Source organism: Tinamus guttatus, unplaced genomic scaffold, assembly GCF_059628265.1.
Source record: "Tinamus guttatus ecotype Peru unplaced genomic scaffold, ASM5962826v1 Tinamus_guttatus_pri_ptg000004l, whole genome shotgun sequence".
Lineage (NCBI taxonomy): Eukaryota > Metazoa > Chordata > Aves > Tinamiformes > Tinamidae > Tinamus > Tinamus guttatus.
Window position 1 is genome coordinate 15,583,314 of NW_028288538.1, and position 17,162 is coordinate 15,600,475.

Consider the following 17,162-nt stretch of genomic DNA (forward strand, 5'->3'; position numbering starts at 1 on the left):
CTATCTGTAAGTGATCTGTGGTTGCTTAGCTAAACCTTGACTGTGGAAACTCAGCACCTTTGAAAATGAAACTTTTTATTTGTGTGCCTAAATGTAGATTTAGGCTTGTAATTTTAAATAGCCAGGTTTGAAAGATTAGAAAACGAAAGTACCTTTTAAAGTAACAGCTGAGAAGTGAAATTTAATTTAGAAAAAAATCATCAAACTGTTAAAAAGAAAAGACATTTCAGGATATGACCAGCCTCTCTAAAAGTAACATGGAAAACAGCAGCATAAATACCTCCCAATGTACCAGTACCTGCCAAACCTTTTTCAGTTAAACTTGAATTTCTGGTGCACATGCAACACAACAATGAACACGCTAGCATTTAATTTAAAGAAAAAGGTGCAAAATGAAAGTGCCTTATCAATTCAACAAGAAAAGCTATACCAGTAACTACATTTTATATTAATTAAAACAATATATAAACAATATCTCTTTTGCTATATATAGTCTTCATGCCCATTTACCCTGTAATATATTATAATGCTATTGTTGCTATTGCTATGGACCCTTTTCATGCCATTCTGTCTACTGGCAAACAGTGGTAGGTGAAAAAAAATCGTCCTTCATGAAACAATGAGCAAGTTGTGCAAACTGATGCTGAGCTCTCTGCAATGCACACCAATCGCTGACTACTAGCAGGACTCTGTTCTGATCAACAAATTGATTGTTCTGTCAAAAGTCTGGGCAGTGAACTACGAGAGAAAACAACCTTCTGACATTAGTACCCTCAGTCTGTGTAAACAGAGGTCAAGGATTGAGAAGTTGAGACAGAAAAAGGGTCCATATTTGTAGGCATAATGGAAATCATATGCATGAGAAAAACAAGTTCAACTTTGTTTCATTGTTTCCCATCCTTCGCCTGACCCCGACCGCCAAGAGATGTGCAGTGTGTTGGCTCCCTAGGTCTGTGCAGGGCCATATAAAGTGTCTTGGTTTTCTTTCTTTTATTTTTTTTTCTTTTCCTTTCTTTAGTTTTAATGTTTGTACTTCAGACATTCTAGAAGTGCTTAGATGATACGTTTACCCATCAATTTGCATCGCTGGCTCAAATTCTGAAGTGAACAACTCCTTGTAAAGTGGAGGAAAATGAAGTCGTACAATGTCTGGGTATATTGCTTTAAATGCCATAAGCTTTTCTGTATGTCGTCCACACAGTGCTCTTAAAGTAGACACTTTGCATATTAACTGCAAAAGAACACAAGTCATATGGTCATATATGAAATCAGGCCTCCCAATCTTGCTTCTAGGATTAAAGATCTCTCGGAACTTTTAGTTCACTTCAGGCGTTTACCCTCACAGTGGTACTGCAGATGCTTAGTAACTAATATGTTTGTGACATTTAAGTGTGTGTATATATATATATATATATATGTATATATAAAAATCTCTTAATTAATAATAAGTTTTAATCTCTTAATCTTAAAATATTACATAATGTATTATTGCTACTTGTGAAAGAATCTCTTCTTTAAGATCCTAGAAACATGAATCCTTAGGATATCTTCTTATCTTAGTCTATCAGGTATGCAAAACCACAAGCACCAAACTGATACACTATTTCATGACTGCATCCTCCTTCATACAGTTCAGCAATTTTCTTGAAAGAGAACATTCCTGAGAGAGCATTCCTGATTTTTTTTAAATCCAATGTGAATATTATGGAAGGAGTTGGAAATGCAATATATCATGCTATTTTCATTTATGACAAATAAAGAACAGTGATTTTTTTCTACAAGTCTGAAAAATGTGTACATCTGAAACTACTAATACTAAGATACTCATTGACATTTCTGACTACATATTTGTATGTAGTACATGTCAGAAACCTCCTCTTCTGACAAAGGTATCCAAATTATGTGCTTGGAAGAGAATTATATGATCTAGGCTGGAAACAAGGACAATCTGAAAAGCTTTTTATATTAGGCTATGCCATCCTGCTTCTATTGTGATTAACTTCTGTGGGGTGAAAATAAACATTAACTTTCCAGCTGTGGTGAGGTATAAAATGAACTACATCTGTAAGGATCTCTCCTTTCCCAGTCCTTCACTGCAGATTTTCTTTTAACTCTGCCTTTGCATTTTTGATTAGCGTAATAGTTTGCAATATCTCCTTTTTCTTCCCTGGCCACCAATATTTGGAAGAACTGCTGAGAAAAAGGCTGTGGGGGAAACTTTGCTTAGAATACTAAAAACCGTGGTTAGCTAAGATATTGCATCCTATCTCAATTTAACTGTCAGGCAGGGAGATACTTCATGAGGATTAAGGCATGCATGTTGTAGAACTGAAATAGTATTCTCTGTGGTAGAAACAGTGCACAGCAGGAAAAAACGGACAAAAGCTTTGATGGCTCCTGAAGTTCAATATTAAAATTTCTGTCATTAAAATCACTGTCATTCATGTCTTTATATCTTTTCATCCCTCCCCATTGTAGCAAATTATTTCATCTAGGCAGCTAGATTTGGAAGAATTCTGAGATTATACAGTATAAATTAGCAACATTATGATATTGCTGATCCGTAGGGGTGCACCCTGTGCCATGGGCCGCCAGGCCTCTCACCTTTGTTAGAATTCCGTCTTCTCGGTGGTTCTTCTGCAGGACGTGCTGAAGTGCTAGCTTGATCTTCTGCTGGAGTTTCTCAATTTTTACCTTCTCCTGAAGCCATGAACGATCTAAATACAAACAGAGTGAACACTGCTAGTGCCGCGTAACACCCAACAAGTGCACCAGGAAATGGGTCCACTGTGCTCCTGCCCGAGGCCAGGGTTCACTCCCCTGAGTGGCATGCCATATGCAGACCGGCTTTCTGCACTCATGCCTTGCTGCCCCCAACCTAAGAAGCCTTCCCAGAACTTACAGCAATGTTATTTTACCAGTGAATGTCCTGGACCCAGACTGGCTCTTGGGAGTCCCAGTGTGTTCCGCTTCGGGACGGTGCCATGAAGGTATCTACGCTAGGACACAACTGCCCCAGCACCTTTGTAGCAAGCTGGAATGGCCACCCTGCTTGGCACATCTGAGCTGTCACTGGACGTGCTCATCCTACGGGTTTCATGTTCCTGAGACCTTCTGCTACAGCTACAAGTCCCACACAGTTGAAGCTGACTATAAATTCAGTGGCTGTCTTCTGCCTGCCTGCTTAGACTGCCCTAGTGGCCTCGTTCACAGGCATTTCAACTTTCCTAAAGAAGCAGCATCCTCAGCAAGCAGAAAAAAATGGAAAATAGGGGATTAGATTAAGATTCACTTTTTCAGCAGATTTATCTCTAAATTCACAGTTGCAACATATGGAATAAAATAAAATCAAAATATTGGTTAGGAAGGGGGCACTTACTCAACATTTCACATTGATAGTCTTAGCATTATCACTGAAAAGGCTTCAGAATAAAAATAATCTCTACCAAATAAACTTAGAGCAATACTTAATCTCTTACCTGCAGACATTAAAACAAATGCAGAAAACAAAGCTATCTCATCTTCTGTCAGGTGCATAGAACATAAACTTTTTCCAAATTCAAACACGAAACTGATGAAGTCTTCACAACCTGCCAGAAAGAAGGTACATGCCAAACAATTTAAAACTGCTTCTGCTTCGAGTTACTGAATAATTTATTTATTCTGAAGGAGGTGAAAGATGGCTGTAGAATACTTTGTAGGTGAATACTCTTCTCTTTAAAGGATCATGAAGTAACAGCAGAGAGATCTCACCCAAAGCAGAGGCTATTGCCCCACTCCCACTAAGTCCCCAATTTCCATACCCTGACAGCCATTTTGGGGGGATTTTGTAGGTACTATTTTTCCCAGATGCTATTCTTTTCAGATAAATATGGACAAAAACCCAAGCCATTTTCAAATTCTGAACTCCTCAGAAATGAAGTTTGGCTAGTTTTTCTCCCAAATTTCTAAACACTTTATGTAGATTTCATCTTTATATGACTTGGCTAGAATACTCAGCCTCAGTTTAGCTTTGTGGTTTTTCTAAATGAAACTTTCTCTTGCCGCTGCAGACAGGCTGTTTGAAATGTGTTCTGGCAAAATGATGGTTTTTAAGGGTACAGAGCACACAGAAGAGGGAGGGGGAGGCAGGCACACAAGGTCCATGCAGGAGCAAGGTCTGAAAGCTTTTTTGTGTGGATAGAGAACTCTGTGTGTCCTTTCATATTCTCATCCAGGCTCTGGGTCACCCACGTGTAAATGAAGCTGCTACACTCGCTTCTCCTAGTTTGCAAAAGCAGAGCCCTGCTTTGGAGGGAACCGCAATGTGTGTTGGAACAGGCTTTCCTCCGCAGCTCTCAGCTCCAAGCACAACTTAAATTTCTGTGTCTGATTGGAAAAAGATGAAACTGTTTCATTAGAAGCTGAGTAGAAGCCCACACCTGATACTGCACTCTGAAGTATTTGCACTCTGGCTTTATACTTTACAGTGTTTTAAAAAGGCAGGGAATGCTTCAATCATTGTACAGCATTCTTCACTGCCATATTCTCACTGCCATTTTTCACTGCCCCTCCAAAACAGGTTACCAAACACCAAATCCTAAGCACAACTAAATGCATCCTTTTAAAATAAGCAAAAATATGCAAATATCTCAAAATAATAAAGCGTAGTTTAATAAAAACAATACTTTTATAGTAACTTTACATATTATAGTCACTTTTTAAAGCAGCTGGCCTCTAGCTTTTACATCTTATTATTTTTATTCTTTTGTTTCAAATGCAACACTTGAAATTTCTTACCTAGGGACTTGAAAACCTCTGGGCTAGCATACTTGCCATCAAAGTAGACTGTGTTGTTCTGGGAGTCAAAGGCACGGCACATTCTGATGAACACAACCTCTAAAGACCCTAAGATAGAAACATTGTAAGTTTGATTGTTTAAGGAGGGACTTCAATTGCAAAGAGCCAGAGAGGATTTATACATGTCCTATGCTCTCAGTTCAGTACAGATCAAGTAGGGTAGCAGTCTTAGTGTGTTTGTGTTCGATTCGCAAGTAGCACTAATGTAATTCTCAAAGACCCCTTTAGGGTGATTTGCTAAAGTAACTGTTAATGCTAATAAGTAGTAATTATATGCTAGAGTAACTTCTCTGAAGTCAAACAATTCATCAGAATGAAATTCATAAGCCTATGCCCAGTAAACTGCATTAATGCTACAAGACGTTGTGGAAAACTATCTAGATTTTTATCTTAAAATGTTATTTGCTATTACAAATCCAAAATTTTGAGTCTCTTTACGCAGTCATTGCTCCCATTGTTCCAAATGAAAATGTAATTCAGATTCAAACTTTTCTCCTCAGAATATCTAAAATAAGCATATTACTTCACACAAAGCAGCACATTTTTTTCCCCTCATAATATTTTGAAAGATGATTGTCCAACATATATAGGTATATAGTCATTGTATGCACTTCCTTAGTCAAAAGTAACCGAAAAAAAAGCTTAAAATTCACCAACATACCTGCTTTTAAAAGCACAATTTGATCGTTTTGACACAGTTCCATAAAGCCATCAATGCGTTTGGCAAATTCCACTACGTACTGTATAGCTTCTGTTATTTTGACTGCACATAACTGCCACATTACCTCCCTTTGCTGTTTGAGAGGAAAGTTATTAATCAAGGTTAGAATGCCCATTCTTGTAAAGTAAAACTTAGCTGAAAAACAAATCAGAACACATTTTCTCCTGCACACTTGCCTACGGGCTGCTAATAAGACAAGGGGAATTAACCTCAAAAACAAAGTCTCATGTGGATGACTTTCAGACTTCTTTGGTGACATCAGAGAGATCCAGGTTGGGATATTTTGTTTCATGACCAAAAAGTGTCCAAGCATCTGATGATTTCAGTGGGACTTTTACTTGTTCCTCAAAAGAAAATACACTGGCAGAGCTAACTTCTCAATGCATAATCAGATGCTTCCTGTCAACTTCCGCATTTCCTGCTGCATGGAAGTTATTTAGCGAGCAGGTCTTTATAAGGATAAAGACATACAGATACGAAGATTATCTTGTAAATACCATAAATAAGGCACATAGTAATTTTTCAAATGTTTATTAATAATTCACAATGAAACTACCTAAAAACTAAAAAATTACATTCTTATGGGCTATTTAGTATTTTTAGCATTATTTTAACTATTATTAGAAGTAGCAACTATGTAACTGACTTCAACTGCAAATATATTTGCAAAGAGTCTTTGAGTTCAGTAAACTATACATTTCTCACAGTCATAAATAGCAATGGCAGATTTCCTAGTTCGATTAAAAAAAAAAGTAAGATTAAGTGCTTATCATATACTTCCAGGTTTCAATAGCTGACTATGAGGAGATCAGTTTCTTATACAGAGAGAATTTTTCAACCTTGCAGACTCCAGATACAAAAATAAAATACTAAGAATAAACTTTTTTAACTTAAAATTTTATAGGTTTATTTAAATCAGGATTTGGGGAATCTTATTCATGTCAGAAACAGTTGGATTAGAAATACAGTGCTATATACTAGACTATTTAATACTAGGCCATCAGATATCAAGCAAGAGAGGGCAGAACAGGCCACGTGCTCACATTGAAGTTTCACAGGCCAACCATGCTTTTTTTTAATTATTATTATTATTTTTTAAGAGCATGCTGTAGTTTGACATGCTTTTATACCTTGTTCTGGTAGTTCTCAATTTCTTCCTGCAGAAAAGTCTGCCATGTTATCTGCTGTAGCTCCTCTCTCAAGTATTGGCAAGTTTCCATGTGTGACTTGGAAATATTCTGTGCAAGATGTTCTAAGAGAAAGACCAAAAGGTAGACATTTTACAATAAATACATATATGTATTATACACACAGACACAAACATACACACACATATATATTATGCAAGGCTATACCTTTAGACACGATAAAACTAACACATTGCAGTTGCAAATTTTTGGGGGGAGGAAGAGGGGAAGGTGTTGGCTGTTAGAAAAAAATGCTTTAATTCCCTGTGTCCCGGGGTTTTGCTTCCCCAGAGGAGGCGAGGAGAGGCGCAGGGGCGGCGGAGCGGGACGCGAGGCCGGCCCCGTTAGAGGGCAGCCTGCACACGCGCGCCTCCTCCTCTGCAGCCCTCGTCCCCGACTTCAGCACAGGACCATGCAGAGGCCTTTCGCTTGTTTGTGCTCCTTGGGTGAACTTTTTTTTTCCTCCCTGAATAAATAAACTTAAATTTGGGACAAACTTCTTTTTAACACCAAAGTGGGTACCAAAGAAAGCAGCTGAGACAGGAAAGCTTGCAAAATGAAGGGGAACCAAGGGAAGGTGCAATCTATTGCAAACTCAGCAAGTGGCCTTGCTGTTTTTAGTGAGCTAAAGCCAGTTATCAAAATTGGGCAGAGAGGAGCCATAGCAAAACCACCAGTGCGAGAGGTGCTGACCCTGCAAGGCAGAGCGCAGGACGGGCAGAGCGGAGCCCGGCCCAACCCGCGCCACGCGCTTCGCGGGCAGCGAGCACCGAGCGCGCTCAGCCACGCAGGTCAGCTCCAAAACACTCGTTTGTACTTGATACAACAGAAACTTCCTCCTAAAGACCTGCGGATAGTGAGAATCCAGTCAGCGTCCTACCGAGCCCGACACTAGCACACAAAGGCTCCTCTGAGGGAGAAAAAAAAAAACACTTGCTATTTTTTTTTCCTACTATCACATGATTTTTAAAAGTGTTAGGAAAACATACTCATTAGAGAATCCAGAGAATCATTAGAGAATATTTATTTATAAAATATACTCATTAGAGAGTATTTATTACTATTACCTGAAGACACAGACGCTAGGTTTGGCAGGAGCGCGCCTGCCCACCACTATCCTGCAGGAGCCCTCCGTCAGGTCCCCCAGGAAACCTCCCAGTTCAAACACAACCAAACGCAGCTCCTGACAGCCTGACCTGCTGCACCCATCCACCTACTCCCTATCGCAGCTACTGCACTCAGCATCTGATTTCAGATAACACCCAAAATGTAGCTAAGATACAGGATACTTCAGCAAAATCAGGTGCTATGAGCCACAGAAACAATCAACAATGTTGGGCAGAAAGCAGCTCGCATTTTTGTTGTCATTGCAGCTTTCATGTATTTCAGAGCAGCTTGTTTACAAGCAGGTATTTCAAAGCAACTTCTGCACTCCCTTGCAGCATCTGACAGCCTCAGGCCCGTGCCCTTGGAGGATGCAGAAGGTGAAATATGAGCAAGGCATTCGCCAAGCCAGGCCTCAGCGCTGGCCCCTACTTAGGCACACACCTAAATACTTTCATTGAGCAACCACACCTCCTAAATTGGAACCTCCGTCTGGAAGACAAACATTCTCCAAACATTGTTTGGCAATGTCACTGCTGGGCACCCAGCACACGTTCCAGAGGGTTTCAAGGCAAGAACTATGTAAATAAAGGTAAGTAATATGACAAACTTATGCCAGTGTTCCAAACTCAACACCTGGCCTAAAAAGTAAAAGGCCCTTCTTCTTTCTGAGAGTTTAATTTAATCTATTAATAGCTCCCATCGAAACATTAATAACCATTTGATTGAGATAAAGTTTCTAGCAGAGCCTTTATCCTCATTTTTACTTCACATTTCTATTCATCTGTAACTGAAGTTACTTGAACTCAAGCCAGATACCATATTTTGGTTGTCACAACAAATTCAATTGCAAAGAACCGCATTTTGCAATACGAAGACATTAAAAAAAGAAGCCGTCTTTTCCCTCTCTGCAACATTTCTCAAAAGAGCACAAACTAAAAGAAAACTAGCAAAATTTCATATCACATTATTAGCCTCTAATTTAAAAAAATAACTTGGAACATTTGATTTTTCAAACTATTTTTAGGTTGCTTTCATAATGAAGTATTTGGCAAAAATGCCGTCTAAGCAAGCAAAAGTGATGTTTTAAAACCCTGACTGCATAAATGAGTAGGAGAATCTTAAAGTTCTTTTTTTAATGTCCTGTTCCAGGTTGCTCATAAGCAGTTCACAGAGTGTGCTCTAACTCAAGCCGTGCATGTTGACAAGGTCCTTCCTGTGGACTCCAGCCCAAGCGTGATCATTGCAAACCCAGGCGTGCTACCTACTGGCATTATAAGGATCTTAGGGAATTTATCAGAACTTGCTACATGTAAAGTATCTGGAGCAAGACTCTCCTCCCCGAGCAGTGTAGAGGAGACCCAGCCCCACATTAGATTGGTGTTATGGTTTCCATTTTCCCAGGTACAGGTAAAGAGCAAAAGAAAATCAGTTTCATCATTTTGTGTTACAAAACAGAATACAGATAACAAAAAAAATGATAAAACATTCAAAAATAATCTGCAAATGAAGAAATACTCTGTATGCCAGCTCAGTGCTTAAAATTAGCTCGTTAATGAGTATTCAGAGAGTTCTACTAGAAAGATTTCACACAAGGGCAATTCTATTAGATCTGATTAACCGCAAACCCCTGGGACCTTTTGCTCAGTTCTGTAAGGTGTTCCCCACGTGCCACCATTAGGGTACCATGCACTTGCATGCCTGGACATGCTCACAGCCAAACTGACACAGTGTACTCGCTATCGCCTGCCTAAATGTGTCAATTTAATCCAAAGGGTACTATTAAGACAGTTACAATGGAAGCTTTTCTCTCTCATTACCTAATTCTGCCATGGACACAGTTGGAGAGGTCTCCCCATTTGTAAAAGAACAATAAGGGAAGAAGCCCGATGCTGTTGTGTAGTCACATATTGGTTCTGGTTTGATTCCATTAATATCAAGACCCGACTGATCTGGAGAAGGCTGTATGTCTAAGTAGAAGCTGCTAACTGCAGAGTCTGCTTTGCTACCTTCAGGGGTATGCCCATCAATGTAATTACTGAGGTCGTCGTGGAGCTCTGTTAACCCATTGGTGGTGATATTGTATGTCGGTGTGAGTGGTTCTGCCTCTCCTGGCTGCTGCTGGTGGTCTCGCTGCTGCTGCTGCATTCGATGCTTCTGCACCTCCGCGTACAAGCTGTCCCTCTGCTTTTTGGACATTCGACCAAACTTTACAGCTGAAATACAGACACACAATACATTTCATTTCTATAGACTGCTCCTGTATTGCCATTGCCTTGGGTCTTTAAATACTACAGTGAAGGACACAGTATAAAAAACTAAAAAAAGGCAAGATGAGCAGACCTAAAAAATCACATCTGCCATTTAGACTGGAGTAACTGAACTCCAGCATCTGCTCTTTGAAAGACAATTTTAGCATCCTATCTATCCTGGACTTTAGAGTTACCATTTTAGCTTAATTCCTTAGCTTTCCACTTCTGTACCTAAAAGACTCTCTCTTACAGATCCACTGAAGTTGGCAGATAGATCTCTTAGGCATTGAAATCAAACATATAAAATTATTAGTTGATATTAATTAAATAATAATATGTTGGTCTTAGATGAACAGCCTAATTCCTACTAGTTGTATATCCAGGTTACAAAGCGAATGTAGAAGTTAAGTATAAGCATATAGGGAATATTCCAAAAATATCAAAAGCAAGCTTTACTGATATTAGGACCAAAGCACATGGGGAAAGCCACAGGAACAGCTTTCAGTGAAGCTTACTGTGACTAGCGAAGATTTTCTTTGGCTAAAATGTTTACCAAGTTACTGAAAAAAACCATACACACACACACACACTCCAAATAAGTAATACTTTAAAAAATCTAACTTGAAAACTTGTATATTAGGTGTAAGCCAGAAGCAACTGGCTTGGCATGTCCAGTGAATTCCTGAGAATATGATATGTGACTTCTAGGACTTCTGTCAGCTACAACAGCTTCATAGTTTAGGAAGGTGACTACCAACCTGTACTTCTCTATAGGAAAGCAAACGAACTGGTCATTACAGGATCAACTCTTTCAGGATTCTAGTTTCACACCCAATTTAAAAAAAAAAAAAGATAACAGTGTAATTTAAGGAGTAAATGTAATCTGAAAACTGTCTCCTTCTTAAGCAGGCTTCATGTGCATGGAGCAATGAGTATGTATTGCAGAACCATGTAATGCTGCTGTCACCACTGAAGGGGAAAAGACTGAGTCAGATCTTGGGTAAGTGATGGCAGCTTCATTAAATCTATGGAGGTGTGCAAATATCAGCTGCAAATCCAGTTCTAATTGTGTTATATAAGCTTCCATTTTATAGTGAGGTACATTTTCATCATTATATTAGGTGTAATTTTGAGCTTAATGTTAACTGCAATGAAACATATTTTCTTCAGGATCTAGTCTTAAAAAAAAAAAGACAGGGGTTTGAGAAAACACACTAAATTGTTACCTGCAACTAAGCTATGTCATTTAAGTAGAAGCAAACACATAAAGAAAGTACTAATATTAGACTAGAAACTACATCTCCAAGAAGTCACTAGAAGCCAAGATCTTCACTGAGAACTTTAGTATGAGTGGAAAAATATCAAGAACTTCATACATGTCCTGAATTATATATATTTATGTAAATGTATAACAACACATAAAAGCTACTCAGAGATCACTGTCAGCTTGGTGCACAAGAACTTTAAATGCTATGTTGTTCCAGCTGAATACACAGTATAAGATATATTATTTTTTCGCAATTAAAGGAGAGCAGCAGAGCTCACCGTCTCGAGACATCCCCACAGCAAGGCATTTCTGTAATCGACAGTGTTGGCAGCGGTTTCGACTAGTTCGGTCAATCAAACAGTTCTTCTGACGAGGACAGGAGTAGGTAGCATTGCTTTGCTGACTCCTTCTGAAAAAGCCCTGTGGTAGAATTGCAAAATGTAAGTCAAGAAGCTGTTAATGGATGAAGAAACACTCTGGAAGGCAGCACAACGAACAGAAAATGATATTCAAGTGCAGTTTAAGCAACTAAGGGATTTTTTTTTTGCTTTTGTTTTTTTTCCTCTTGGAAACAAATAAAGACCAGTAACCTGCAGAGAACAATTCATAAAAAAGTGTTATGACTCACAATGGAATTGCACATTTTTTCCGTGATTTTACAAACCCTGTATAAGACATGGTAACACTATATACTGATTCTTTCTAGAGGCCATAAAGCTAACCAGAAACCTAGATTTGCTTGATTCCCTCATCCTTGTTGGGTCAACACAGCGAGCGTGGCCACCGGTGTGGACAACGGCTGCCGTCGTGCCTCGCTCCAGGCTCGCAGCCCCTCTGCAAAGAACAACATTTGTTACGGAAGGGGAGCAAGAGGTTTGATGGCGACACCTGAGCTCCGGTTCTACTCGGGTTGTAATTATTAGGGAGAGGAAAGGGGAAACATTTCATTCATGTATTTATTTTCTCTTTCCAGGCTGACAGCAAGGGGTAATCCTTTCTGCCGGGGAACCAGCCCTGGAAGGTTACGCAGCAGCTACGACTCAGGGCTCCCCATCCGAGTGGGGCATTTCATTAACCCCTGGGCAGCTGCTTGCTTTGAAGTTTGTTTCTTTGTTTGCCCAGACTGCTGCGTGCCTGGCACCGGCCTCACAGGGATGCTGGGAAGATGGAGTCACTCTAAAGAGGCAGCTGTGAGCACTGAACACAGTATTTTAGTTTTATGTTGCTACATAATGCATTAATTAACAGTGTTGCAAAGAAAATACTTCCTCAGAAAGGCTGGGCACCCTTTAATTAAAGCTGGACTTTTACCAATTTTTTATTTATTCGAAGGCCACACTCGGGAGTGCCTTGGCACACGCACCCTTTGCCCAGACGCTCGCTGGACTAAACCGCAGGCATCGCTGCGTGACAAGTAAGGGACGTCCTCGCAAGCCTCCTGCCACCCAGAGGGCCACACAGCTGCCCCACACAAAGCCAGATGCACCATGTTATAGCAGGACCTCGGCCTTCAGCACGAGGGCTTTGCTGGGACACACGGAGTACAACCACCGGGGAAACGGGAATGCCTTCCCTCAGTCCCACACACCTGCACACTGCCTCTTTTCTCTTTATTCTGAACTTTGTTTCTGTGGAATTCCATTTCAACTTTCTTCTAGTGTGTGTCAGCAGGGGCACGGGACTGACAGTACTGCAGATACCGAGGTCTGATGGAGAGCATTTCACCCTGAGGAAGGGACCCTGCGGGTGCCGGGGCAGACAGCTCCCCTTGCAGCTCCGCGAGCGCTGCCGGAAAGGTCTCGCCGCAATGCAAGTTGTGTGCGCTGGACAAGCAGGGTGAGATGCCAGCTCCGCCGGTGACTTTCTGGTGATGAAGGCTCTGCAGCTCCCCTTACTGTCCCCTTGGGTTCTCCAAACAGCTGCACTGGCTGACACGGCTGTACACAAACTTTACTACATCTTCTGCCAGCATGGGATCCCGAAAAGCCAGCTTGAGCAAGAGCTAAAATGAGCCTGGCCCAGGACCTCAAAGGTCAATACAGTTTCCTTTAGCTGGGATCCAATTTTGTGCTAGATATCTATATTGTCAATTAGGCATATTTCTCTTTATCAAGAAATATCTTGTCAAGAGGAGGACTATTTTTAGCATTATAATGGAAAAATGTCTGGGCTTTTAGCTTTTTCCAGATTTTCCCTAGAGACACAGCTGCTCAATACATTTTAGTGTACAACATATCAACTAAGTTACAGCTTGAAGCTAAATTTTCAATAGAGCAGAACTGCCTAAAACTGAGGCCTTTAAAAGCACTTGCACTTTGCCAAGGCAGAGATGTAACAGAGTGCTGTTCCAAACAAACTGCAGCCATACAGGGGCATGCTGAAAACAGCAGCAGCAATCAAAGAAGATGGAAAAAAAAGCCAAACCGCAAATTTTAGAAATGAACCTAAACTTGCTGAAATGAACAGAAATGAACCTAAACTTGTAAGCTCAGAAATGCTCCCATCTAAGATTTGGGATTGAATTGGTGATGAAATCACAAACCTTTTATTTTCTTTCTATTCACAAAATCGTTCTCTCCTGTTGTCATTCACTTACGCGCTTCCTAACCTCTCAGTCGTCCTTAGTGTCCCGTATCATTCCGGAGGCACCTGCGGCCGCACCGGTGACCGCACAGGCAGGGCGCAGCGCGGGGGCCCGGGCCCCTCTGCTCAGGCCTCTCGCGCACCGCGGAGACGCGGCGCGTCAGGGCTCCGGCTGCCTCCGGAGGGTGTGCGGGGGCAGCGCACGGAGCCAGCCCGTGCCCAAGGCTGCTGCATGGATCCCTGCATGCTCTGCTGGGAGCACCCACACGGGAGCATCACCCACACAGGGTGAGCGCCCTGCGAGAGAGGGCAGCGCACACCCCGGCCTGTGCTCCGGCCTGTGTGTCAGGTCCCTTATAGCTGGGTTTTCAAACACTGCCGAAAATCAAGTTTAGGAAAGAAGAGCACAGAATTTATCTGCTAGTCAGTTTGACCATTGACTGGCTAAAGAAGAGCTGGAAATGCTTTTGCAAAGCCTGTGCCCGGCTTCTGCGGCTGCCTCAGAGCCCCGCGCAGGCCCCGGCCCTGCGGCGCGGGCGCCCTCTCCGTGAGGCGCCGCCTCCGACGCTCATCTCGAGTTTCTCCTTTTGACAGATTTTCATTTAATGAATTGATTCCTACAGTTCATTAACATACCTACTTCCACTTCTGTATACACATATGTCTTAATTAGTTGCTCATTGGCTGTTTAATTACAAGAAAACAGCTGACAGCTGCCTCGCTGCAGCCTAATGGCAGCCGCTCCAGAATGACTGTACACACGCCCGGGACAACAAAGCCTTATTCATAATCCCGTGATTTATAGCCAGCACTTAAAGACTTCCACGTATCATTAAGTTTTGCAATATTCTCAGCAATAACAACTACTTGGGGGGCTCATTCTTTTACTTTCTTCTAAAGCAAACTCACTCAATTTTTCTTCATAGAAACACTGGAAAGAAATACATTGTCACACATAAGAAATTTAAAACATTCACAGCAGACTCTTGGCCCCTCTGTGACCATGAGAACTTTTTAGTTTCACAGGGAGAGGAGCGCTGAGGCAACATTTGTTAATAGACTTTGCTAATAAAGTACTTGGTTACAAAGCTGCAGCAATGCAAAACCCACTGTCGTTTTACATATGCAATAAATACAGGAGGGAGATGTTACAGTGTGTTTACCAGGTTTTACAAGTCTTCATCCTAGTCGTTTATGTAACGCAGCTCATCTCTTTTCTATCGCACGTTACTTAAATTTGGTTAGTCAGAAAACAATTAAAAAAAACAATCTTCAAAAGCATGAATTGGACGTAAATATCTAGAGTCAACGTGACACTGAATTAAATAAAAGGTAATGAGAGATTGAGAAACCAACCAGCTGGATGTACACACAGTCTAAATTTAAAACGTAATGCAAGACAGGAAATGACGGTACCAAGTACTGTCTTCTGAAGGGACAACAGAGCCAGCTCCTTGTATTCACGATGAACAAGGCAACCTCCACCCTAACAAGGCCCAGGAGACAGATACACCTCTGAAAGGCTGGAAATGCCCAGAAACATCCCACATGAGTGGTTTTATGAGATCAGCTGCTTCCATTCAAGCAGAGAGAGTGGTTGTACCAACACATTTGGTACCAATAGTGAGGTACTTGGGCAGGAACTGACACTGTTGACACCAAAAGTATAATAACATAGTTCAAAGACAGAAGCTTTGATTTCAAACTAAATGCTTTGCTATATGTCCTTATGAAGCATTCAGGCATTTTCTGACAATAATTTCTCCTTGTAGAGCCAAAGCCTGAGTTGATGTTAAAAAGTTTTTTCTAAAATCCATCTAGTGGATTTTAGAGAGGGGTCTCCCCATTCAGGAAGGGAACTGAACATGCAGCTCTGAGGAACGAGGATGGGCGTATCAACGTTGATCTGCTTTTCCTCCCTGATCCCTGGCGTGGAGCAAGAGATTTTTAGTGGCATCCACAACAGGTGGTTAAAGAATTGTTGAGTACAGGTAACAGCATGGAATTTTTTTCTAACTTTAAACACAACATAAGAATTGTCTTCTCAGTCCAGTTTGTCTTATTCTTCATTCATGCTTCTGAGTAGGAGTCTTAATAGACTAAATTCACCTTCCCTTTTTCTCATCATATGTTGTACAACAACAATCAGACAGAGAAAAAGAGATGCCTGTTTTAAAGGTCTTTAATAAGCCATAAAAGCCACTAAATCTCTCTTAGATACATTTAAAAAGTGTTCAAGCATAAACTTCATTTTTCAGGGTGGGCAAAAAAGGGGGAGGAGGTTTTTTACTTTTTTTTTTTTTTTTTTTTAGAAAAAGAGAAACTCATATTCAGATAAATAAGTCTATGTTTTGGAAGTGCTCAGTGATGTTTGTGCAGGATACAAATCTAAGTTTCTACATTAAAAAAAACACTAACACCATTACAAGGTAGTAAATGAAAGCTTCTTGAGAAAGACCTTACTGATGCCTTCAATTCTTGCAGGCAAAATACAATATAGCAGTAAAAACTGGTTTGAAAGCTTCACTAAAGCGTATGAAATATAAGCCTCCCGACACTGCAGCAGGGCAGCAAGATCAGCAAATATCAGTTTGAGCGCAACTTTTCCATGATCTGTGATGCAGATTTGCTTCACTTCAGGTTTTAAATGAATGCTGTTTGTAGTGGCTGTTAGTATTTAAACAGTAACATTTATGTTACCATCACAATTAAGTAATGTTAGAGCTCGTGTTAAGCTGGAGCGAGGAGGGCTGCAGAGCCCCTTGGCTGCTGCCATGGATGAGCGCGGACGGCCCCGGCTGGCGCCGCGGCCCGGGTGTTGCCTCCTGGTGACGGTGGCCCCAGCGCTGCCGCAGAGGCACCCGCCTGGGCTGCAGCATCTGTGCAGAGCCCACTGGCTCCCGGGGCCGCAGGGTTGGTGAGGGCCATGAGCCTGTGGCTCTGAGGGCAGGGCTGGGAGCTCGACTGCGCAGCGAGAAAAATCCCAAAGCGTTTTCACAGAAGAAGGTTTAGCAAAACATGAAGAGCGCTGTCAGCATGCTCAAACCTGCAGGGCTCACAGCCACAGAGAAGCTGGAAAACACACTTCAGGGGAAAAAACATACCAATACACACCTGGCTCATTTGGCAGGAGCCAAGTTATGCCAGCTTTTCCATCAGCCAAATAGTTCTGTTGGGTGAGACTTTGTTGATATTACTGCAGAAGAGCA

At 41.3% G+C, this 17,162-nt stretch overlaps 1 protein-coding gene across 2 annotated transcripts in view; it reads right to left on the minus strand.

Annotated features, from left to right (window-relative positions):
* Positions 1-688: 688 nt before the first annotated feature.
* Positions 689-17,162, minus strand: part of RORA (RAR related orphan receptor A) — a 334,738-nt gene continuing 318,264 nt past the window's right edge. Inside the window, exons 5-12 of one of the 2 annotated variants that reach the window (XM_088520231.1) lie at positions 11,649-11,790; positions 9,861-10,067; positions 6,691-6,812; positions 5,501-5,633; positions 4,780-4,887; positions 3,480-3,590; positions 2,605-2,717; positions 689-1,231 (exon numbers count right to left, since the gene is read on the minus strand). In XM_088520231.1, the coding sequence (XP_088376357.1) occupies positions 1,067-1,231; positions 2,605-2,717; positions 3,480-3,590; positions 4,780-4,887; positions 5,501-5,633; positions 6,691-6,812; positions 9,861-10,067; positions 11,649-11,790 (1,101 nt within the window). In that variant the 3' untranslated portion in view covers positions 689-1,066. Of the gene's footprint in view, positions 1,232-2,604; positions 2,718-3,479; positions 3,591-4,779; positions 4,888-5,500; positions 5,634-6,690; positions 6,813-9,671; positions 10,068-11,648; positions 11,791-17,162 lie in introns of both variants that reach the window. The other variant, XM_088520225.1, reaches the window with a different exon arrangement.